This window comes from Oratosquilla oratoria, chromosome 7 (genome assembly GCF_046742065.1).
Source record: "Oratosquilla oratoria isolate Oo_2021 chromosome 7, ASM4674206v1, whole genome shotgun sequence".
NCBI classification, from domain to species: Eukaryota; Metazoa; Arthropoda; class Malacostraca; order Stomatopoda; family Squillidae; genus Oratosquilla; species Oratosquilla oratoria.
The window spans coordinates 60457447-60466769 of record NC_134783.1 but is presented as its reverse complement, the minus strand read 5'-3'; the positions used below and the strand labels follow the sequence as shown (position 1 = coordinate 60466769).

Here is a 9323-nt window from a genome sequence, read left to right as displayed (position 1 = left end):
GGTTGGAAAATGTTTGATAAATATAAAGAGATCGTGAGAAGCTCTCTACCTTTATGTTTGAAACGAAAAGTTTACAGTCAATGAATACTACTAGCAATAGTCTACGGATGTGACACTTAGAAACTGACGAAAGTGACCGAGACAAAACCAAGGATTACACAAAGGAGAATGGAGAGATCAGTGGTGAGAGTATCGCTGAAGGACTGAAAGAGAGCAAGTTGGGTGAGAGAGCAGACTGGAGTGAAAGATATTGTGGAAGCAGTAAAAGAGAGAAAATAGAATTGGGCAGGTAAGTTAGCACGAGCGACTGATGAGCGATGGAGCAAGTATGTTACTGAGTGGACGCCGCGAAATGGGAAGCGTGGAAGAGGGAGACCAGATAGAAGTTGGAGATACGAGATCGATAAATTTGCAGGAGTGACATGGCAGAGGTTGGCGCAGTCGTGTGAATCATAGAATGCTATGAAGGAGGCCTTTCTTCAGCAGTGGACTTAGGATGGCTGACTTTGATATATATATATATATATATACATATACAAATCAATAAATGTCTGTGTGTATGTATATGCATATGTTTATGCATTTGCATATAAATTTACATATATACATATGAACGTACATATACATGTGAACGTGCATGTATGCACATGTATGTATATGCATATAATTCAGTATGTGCACCTAAATAAACGTATGTAAGTTCGTTTGTGTAGAATTGTATTTGTGTATACACCTATGAACGTGTATGAGAGTGGAAGTTGACGACAAGTCAATCGAAATAAACAACACGTGAAGACGACGTTTCGTTTGGCACAGTAATTTTCAAGTACTTACAAAAAACTTCAACAAGTGTAATGTCGTACTAATAAATACTCCGTCCTCACATATTATTTATTTCGATAGATATATAAACATATTGGATTATGCATTTATTTCCCCCAAACAATTATTGTATGATGATATTTTCTATACAAAATCAAAGTAGTTTGGTCACTGAACGCTGTTCAAAGTGCGTCCGATGACCTTCGAGTCGTCGATTCGGAGATGTGTCAGAGGTAAGAATTTACTGCAAATAATTTCCAGATATATTTATTTCACTATACATTCATTCCAAAGAAATTGCAAATTTGGAAGTGTATTTACAAAAAAGATTGCATATTTCGGATCCTGCCGATTAAAATCTAACCTTTCATTCTTAAATGATATTGGTTGTAGAAAAAATAAAAATAAAAAATAAATATAGCTGACGTAGAAGCCTAAACGCTATACAGCGACTCTAGGTTTCAATCTACATCTAAATATAATTTTCTTACTGGGTTATTCTGAAACACTGATATGTACTGCCAAATATACGCAATATTTTTTTTTCATTTCCATTAAGCTTTTTTTTTTCTAAAAGGAAACAGCTACAAAGGTAGAAATAAGTTAAGGGTGGAGGACAACTAATGGGGGAAGGTGTTAGGGCGGGAACGCGTCGGCACCAGGGCCAGTGTGTGCTGCGTTTGTCACAACATTTAGGACGGAAAGGTTCAACACAACAAAAACGTCACTAGACGACGTCGTCATTCGGTAAACTTTTCTGGTGCAGGTTTGATTCAGACAGGAGCAGAGGGGTGTAACGCCGACGCCCCTTTTTTAAAAATTGGGGGTCTTTTTAGGGGATCTGAGCCTCTGGGTGTTTGTTTCTCATAAAGCCGAGCAGGGAATCGGAATCTTCGCAGACCCAAGGCTTAATGTGGTTGCAGGCTACATCATGCCACCTTAAGCCGTCGCTGTAGAAGTTATTGAGGACAGCGATGCAAGCCTCATCATTTCCACTTTGGAACTCGCGGTTGTCTGGTTGTGGCACGCTGGCACCTCCCGTCTGGGACCAGTCACCCCTCCACCCCGTGCTCGAGTTCGTCGACGCGATGCGGACGTCAGAACCGGACCAGAACCAGCCGTTGACAATGGAGGGCAAGAGGTCTGGGCGGTCGCAGCCCTCGAAATTGCATTTACGGCCTGAGGTCCAGATATAGGGGACGTTGGCCGATTGCATCTCGTTGTACACGAAGTTAGCCTCGTCAGGGGTCTCAAAACTGACAAGATCCTGACAGTGCTTCCTGTAAGAGAGAGAGAAAATGCTCCATTAACTTTCATCATTACCCAGCCTTCCAAGATGTGAGAATAGAAATTGTTTGGGATGAGATTCAAGTAAAACAGAGAATAGAAGACTTTTGGTTTATGAACATTTTGAGAAGCTCTGTCAAGGATTCGAACCCTGACCTGTGCGTAAATAATCACGAGGTCAAGACACTAGTGACTGAGCCACGTGCGATGGTTCAAAAGGTCTGTACAACTCCCCGACCAGGCTTCACGTAATACGGGGATTGGGTGATAATGAGACTAGATCTTTTGATGGTACGTGAAGCGTGTTCGGGGACTTGTACAATCCTTTTGAATCATCGCACGTGGCTTAGTCGCTAGCGTCTTGACCTCGTGATTATCTATGCATAGGTCAGGGTTCGAATCCTTGGCAAAACTTCTAAAAATGTAAATCTGTTCTTGGTTTGTGATTATTTGTAAGGATACTGAATCACATCAGTGATGAATTTCTGCCTCAGAGAAAGCAAAGAAGATTGTGCAACTGATATCACAACCTTCTGCATTCAAGAATCTAATTATCATTATTTAATCATAGAGATAATTAATAACTCGTCCACATTTAGGAGTTGCCGTTTCGGTAACGTTTCTGTATATCATACATTAACATTTCATAAACGGGTAGGTTACGAGCTTCTAATTTGATTACAAAATTACAAAGATGACATCCTTTAAAAACTGTCTGTAATACCAAAAAAAAAAAAAAAAAAAAAAAAATCTCTAAAAGAGAGAAGTAGGTTATCAAGATTCTGGTGGACTGATATAAAATTGAAAACCTCTTCACAATGATTATAATAAAACATTAAAGAATAAAATAAAACTATATGGCCATCATATAAATTCAATAGTAAAAGGTAGGACTAGATTTACCAACCACGTACTTAATTATTGGAAGAAACTTTCCTCAGAGAAGATTGCATGTAAAATCTCGTTATTGATTAATGAATGCGTCACTTTATTTACTTATATACTTAATCATTTATCATGTATGTATTTACTTATCTAATCTATTATTTATTTGTTAAATATGTTACTGATATATTCCTTTATACATTTGTTCTGCGCACCTTTTATTCATTTACTCTACTTTCCGTTTTGACATGAAGAAAAAGATCGACTGCCAGTGCATTCTTTCTTTACAGTTTTATTTAACATTGTCATGTAGAGTATGATTTTTATTTTCTATAAATTGTTTGCATCGGTCTACTTCCAAGAGTGTTCAGGATCATAACAGAGATGAGGGGAGATCTCAAATTAAAGGATGTGATCTGATGAGATACACTTTCGTCTTTCGGATAAATGGAATCGATCGTTTAGCCGTTGTTTTGCTTTTATTTGTACCTTTCGTCAGCCAAAAACAACTTTATTGGGATTCTTCAAAGTTTGTAAATCTCCGATATTTGAAGAAACAACCCCAAAATCTGACTAAGGCGTACCAGCAACTTTGACCTAGCAGTAATCAGGTGGAGTGATCCACTTCGATCCACCTCTCCACATTCCTATATGTTTCCCCCCCTCTTGCTCCTCTTCGTCTCTGTTCCTTTATGATTGTATATTTAACCACACTTATAATACACTTGTTACTATATACCCGTCTGAGGATGTAAAACGCTACAGGACTTATTATCTTCAAGATTCCTTTCTCCTGTGCAAATTTTGCATTCATACATACATGTATATTATTATCATTATTATTATTATTATCATTATTATTATCATCATTATTATAATCATTATTATTATCCTCATCATTATTATCAACATTATTATCATTATTATTTTTATCATCATTATCATTACTATTATCATTACTATTATCATTACTGTTATTATCATTACTATTATAATTATCATTATCAATACCACCATCATCATTATTATCATTATCATTATTAATATCATTATTATCATTACTATTATTATTATCAATATCATTATTATTGTTATTACTATTATCATTGCTATTATCCTTATTATTATCATTATTATCATTACTATTATTGTTATTATTATTATATTACTACATAATATTGTTAAATTATGATATTACGTTATGTTATTATACTATCATATGTCATTCCTATATCATTATAACATATATTTCTATATTGTTATACTTTTATAGCATGATATATTGTTATATCATTGTTATTATGTTATTATATTATTATATCATATAATTATATTATTGTAATACTATATTGTTATATTATCATAGTTATATCATTATATTGCTATATTATTATATGATTATTTTATTATATTATATTATTGTATTACTATATTATCATATATAATATTATTATACATAGTATATTTTTATACTATTATTATATACATTATTATATCATCATATTATTGTATTATTCTCTTATATTACTGTATTATTATACTACTCCATTATTATATCATTGTATTATAATTTTATTGTATTATTATATCATTATGCTATTACATTATCATATCATTATACTATTATATTATTACATTATAATATCTTTATGCTATTATATCATCATATTACTACATTATCATATCAATATATCATTATATTATAATATCTTTATGCTATTATATCATCATATTACTACATTATCATATCAATATATCATTATATTATAATATCCCTAGGTTATAACATTATCATATTATTTCATCATTGTATTATTGCATTATAACTGCATTCTAATATAATTTACTTATCTCTTCATTATGTTATATTTTTACGTTTTGTACTATTGCATGATATCTCATAATATTCTATTGTACTGTTCGGGGATGGAATGGATGGAAATAATTTTATGCCTTTTCCTTTTTGGCTACCTCCCTTGTAAAGGGGAAAAAGCCTTGGTATATAGATAGATAGACTAATGTCATTGTTGTTTTTACTGTTGTAGTTGTTGTTATTAATAATTTCATTATTGTTTTTCCTCTATAGTGCACATATCCAGCGAGTCAATTACCCTTCTGTTTATGATTTTATTCTCTTATTTATTGATTTTATTTGTTTACTTGTTTATCTATTTATTTACTTAGTTATATATTTACATTTATTAATTTATTTACAATTTCATCTATCTGTTTGCAACTATCATTGCCATTCACTTGACCAGGTAAGGGAATCAGGTAAGGACAAGTTAAGTCATATTAGCTCATCTCGGGGAAAAAGTCACAGAAAGTGAACCTAAGGACGGGAACGGGAGCTGTGTTTCGGTCTGTTTTGATAACGTTCAACCGAACAAAATACCTCTGTCTTCAGTAGTCTACTAATATTTTCAACGGTGTATACGTGTGTGTGCATGTATTGAAAAAAACAGAATCGGAAAAATGAAGCGTTTCCTGGGGGTGTCTCACCTGCATATGTTCCTTCCGTCAAGCCAGTCTCTCTCGTGGTTCTTCGTCGGTTCGTGAGCCCACGAGAAGAAGTAGTGATGACCGTTGCGCACGCGGCTTGTGTGCCGCACGCGGTTGATGCACGCGGATAGGTTGGGCTGGATCAGCTGCCGTTGTGCGGCGACCACAGCCACCAGGACCGCAACCACGGCAAGACGAAACATTCTGAAAATCGTCAAAGAATTTAGATTCCATAGAAGCGGATCAGATTTCCCCGTGCGAATCATTACGAGACCACAAGACAAAGAATCGAAAGTTGCTCATTTCTCAGCACGCTGAGGGAAAAAGGAAATTTTCTCACAAAGGTCGCGAGACAAAACATTAAACGCTGGTTCACCTGTAATGGTCTAAGGTCCCTCTTACCAATACATCATTTTGGCCGACGTCAGACGCTGACACACACGTCAGACGATTTTAGTCAACCGAGGGACTCCCATCAGCCTTCCAATAGAACAAAACCACCAAGCGTTAGTAGAATAAAGCCTAAAGAACAGGTTGCTGGTTCAAAAAAAGGACGACTAAAACGCCATTCCTTCCCAAACATCTCGAAAAACTGCGAAGAAAGAAAGAAATGGGTCGGGCGGCGGCTCATGTGTCTGCTGGTTTTTCGAGAAGAGAAAGTTGGTTGGCGGGCGGGCGAGCGAGCGAGCGAACGGGACGGGCGGGCGGGCGGGCGGGCGGGCCGAGTCGTGGGCGTCCAGCGTTCGCCAAAGGCAACGGAGAGGAAAGAATAACGGAGAGACGAGTCTCCCTCTCGATGGTATTTCTTGACACAGAATCAATTCCTGTGATCGGCAGGAGGCTCTAGTCGTCGTCCAGAGGCAGAGGAGGAGGAGGAGGAGGAGGAGGAGGAAGAGGAGGAGGAGGAGGAGAGAAGGAGGAGGGTGTCCAATCAGACGAGATGAGTGGTATCTCGTGAGTGGTATTCCTCTCCTCCTCCTCCTTTTCCCTCTCCTTCCTTCCCTCCTTCCCTCCCTTTCCCCTCCCCATCTCCACTTCCTCCCTTTTCCCTCTCTTTCTCCCTCCTCCTTTTTGTTTTGGAGTATCTACTGAGCTGAATGGAATCGTCGCAGGTGGTAGACTAGGAAGAAGAAGAAGAAGAGGAAGAAAAAGTAGAAGAAGAAGAGGATGAAGAGGAAGAGAGTTATCGCGTGTGATGCCAGGGTTCAGCTGAGCTCACTAGAGAAAGATGGAGTAAGAAGTAGATTGAGATGAGGACGTTCAGAAGTAGAAGGAAGAGAGGGAGGAGGAGGAAGAGAATCAAGGGAGGAAGTGGAGAAGGAAGTGAGGAGGTAGAGGGGAAGAAAGGAGGAAGAGTGAGAGGAGGAGGAGGAGGAGCAAAAGTGGGAAGAGGAAGAGTGGAAGAGGAAGACAGAGGTGAAAGGAAGAGAAGAAGGTGGAAGAGTAAGGGGTGGTGGAAGAGTAGGAGAAGGAAGGAGAGGGAGGGAGTGAAAGAGGAGGAGGAAGAAGAAGAGGAGAGGAAGTTGGACGAGGTAGTGTAGTTAGAGGAGGAGGAGGAGGTGAAAGAGGAGAAACTTGTCCAGGTAGAGAAGTGAAAAAAAGAATCATTTACTAAAAAGAGGCTCAGAATGAAGTGGGTCTAGGGACTGAGCTGCTATATTGGAGAAGGAGAGAGTGAGAGGAGCGAATTAAGGAAAGAGACGGAAGGAACTGGATAGCAAGTTATTAGACGGTGCTGGAAGAGCGTTGGGGAGGGGGAGGGGCAACGGGAGGAGAAGGGAAAGGAAGGTGAGGAAGGGGAGGGGGGTCAAGTGATGACAAACACAGCTGACCTACATACCGATCGATGCCCCCGTGTCTCCCCACTCGCTCCACCTCCACCTTGTACAACTTCGTCTACTTTCGCGTGTCTACCTCCTCTTTTCTCCCCTCCCCTTCCATTCTCCCTACGGACTGTGCTCCGACAGGGCTTCTGTATGAGCACACCCGCCCTCCTTCCATTCCTTCCTCTGTTGGGGTCTCTCCTCGCCGCGAGGGTCCTATGGGTTCCTCTCCGCCGCTCGTCGACGCCTCCCGGATGGATACCCGGCCGAGGTTGAGGTGCCGAAAAGTTCAGCTTTCTAGTCAACCGATCAAAGTTTCCAACGCATCAGATTTGTTGCGGAATCTTCCGTGGGCTGGCATATACATATACAGCACCAAATGCTAAAAGGAAAATCGATATATATATATATATGTGTGTGTGTGTGTGTGTACCGGTGTATACGTATGTATACAGAAACATGTCAAAAGTAGACACTCCACAAAACAAAACACTGTTGTACACATGTTTACACTTCGAAAACTTAACATGTATCAATTCACATTCCTAAGTTTCAGGTTTCCAGATATTTATCACTGATGACCATTTGATGATGCCACGCACCAAAGAAGCACTGGAATGAGCAGAGTTCCACAGAGACCATATCATGGGTCAATCTGGAGGTGGAATTGTCAACGTAAAATCGAAAAAAAAAGGTTTCGGTTTCTGTGGTTAACAAAGCGATTGTCTTATTCACCAGAGAAGGGAAAGGAGTCAACATCATCAGGTCCCTTTGACAAGAACCTTCGTGCTGTCAAGAGAAGTGTGGAAAATCACTTGTTCGCCCATATCAAGCGAAGAAGAGATTGAGGCAATGAGATGTTGAAGAAGCCATTAAGAATTTGGGAGAATTATATTTTCTAATAAGCTCCGATTTGGCCCTATGTTCTGCCAGTGGTCGAGTGTGACCCTGGAAATTCTGTCATCAAGAGTTTGATCTGAAAATATTTTAGCCAACAGTAAAACACGACTGTTATTTTGTGACAGTGTGGGCAGCAATTTAGATCAATGGGTTATATCACAGCTGGAGAAGTGGGAGCTCACTATAAACTCTGATAAATATGTGTCCATGTTTTAGAAAGAATTCCTTCCTAGTTTCTCTAGTGTTCAAATGACGAAAAAAAAAAGACTGAGGAGGATAGACCTCCTTGCCACACAACCTAAAAGACCCAAGATTGGCTGTAAGCCAACGAGATCCAAAAACTTGTATGGCCAAGATAGTCGCCTGATATGAATCAGACACAACTCCTCTGGGTCGTACTTGACAATTTTTCGGCCCAAACTGGTCTCAACATCACTCCATAAATCGATCATGGTATTATCGACAAGAGGCTTATTGGCCAGATTCTAATCATTTAATTAGCAGGATCGGTTGGAAAGTGGGAGACATTCCATGCCTTCCTCAACACCTGAAGTCATTTATGAACGTTTTACAGCGCCATCTGTGACGATGGAACATCAGGTTGTGGGCTAGCTTTGAGATTTAGCAACATACTGTAATGATGGGATGGTATCAGATGGATTACCGTGCAATGCACTATTACCAGTCTCTGACGAGGTATTGGGAGCAGAATCGGTGTTCACTGGAAATGAGCTCTCGCCAAGATGAGAAGGCTTGACCGTGGCCGTACGTCACAGGTCCACTATTTCATGGCTCCTTGGCTACCAACAAGATGTTATGAAAACGAAGTCAACATCCTGATGGCAACCAGGATAAAAGGAAAAGTATCACTAGGTGACACGCGCGCACGCACACACACACACACACACACACACACACACACACACACACACACACACACACACACACACACACACACACACACACACACACACACACACACACACACACACACACACACACACACACACACACACACACACACACACACACACACACAACCGCACACAGTCACACGCCCGCCCGCGCATGCGCTCTGGGAAAAGGTGACTAGAGAAGTGCTGA

The 9323-nt window shown here is 39.5% G+C and overlaps 1 protein-coding gene across 1 annotated transcript in view; it reads right to left on the bottom strand.

Annotated features, from left to right (window-relative positions):
- Positions 1-1079: 1079 nt before the first annotated feature.
- Positions 1080-9323, bottom strand: part of LOC143026931 (uncharacterized) — a 20143-nt gene continuing 11899 nt past the window's right edge. The window contains exons 2-3 of the mRNA XM_076187722.1: positions 5497-5700; positions 1080-2102 (exon numbers count right to left, since the gene is read on the bottom strand). Coding sequence (XP_076043837.1) covers positions 1655-2102; positions 5497-5699 — 651 coding nt within the window. The 5' untranslated portion in view covers position 5700 and the 3' untranslated portion in view covers positions 1080-1654. The remainder of the gene's footprint in view (positions 2103-5496; positions 5701-9323) is intronic.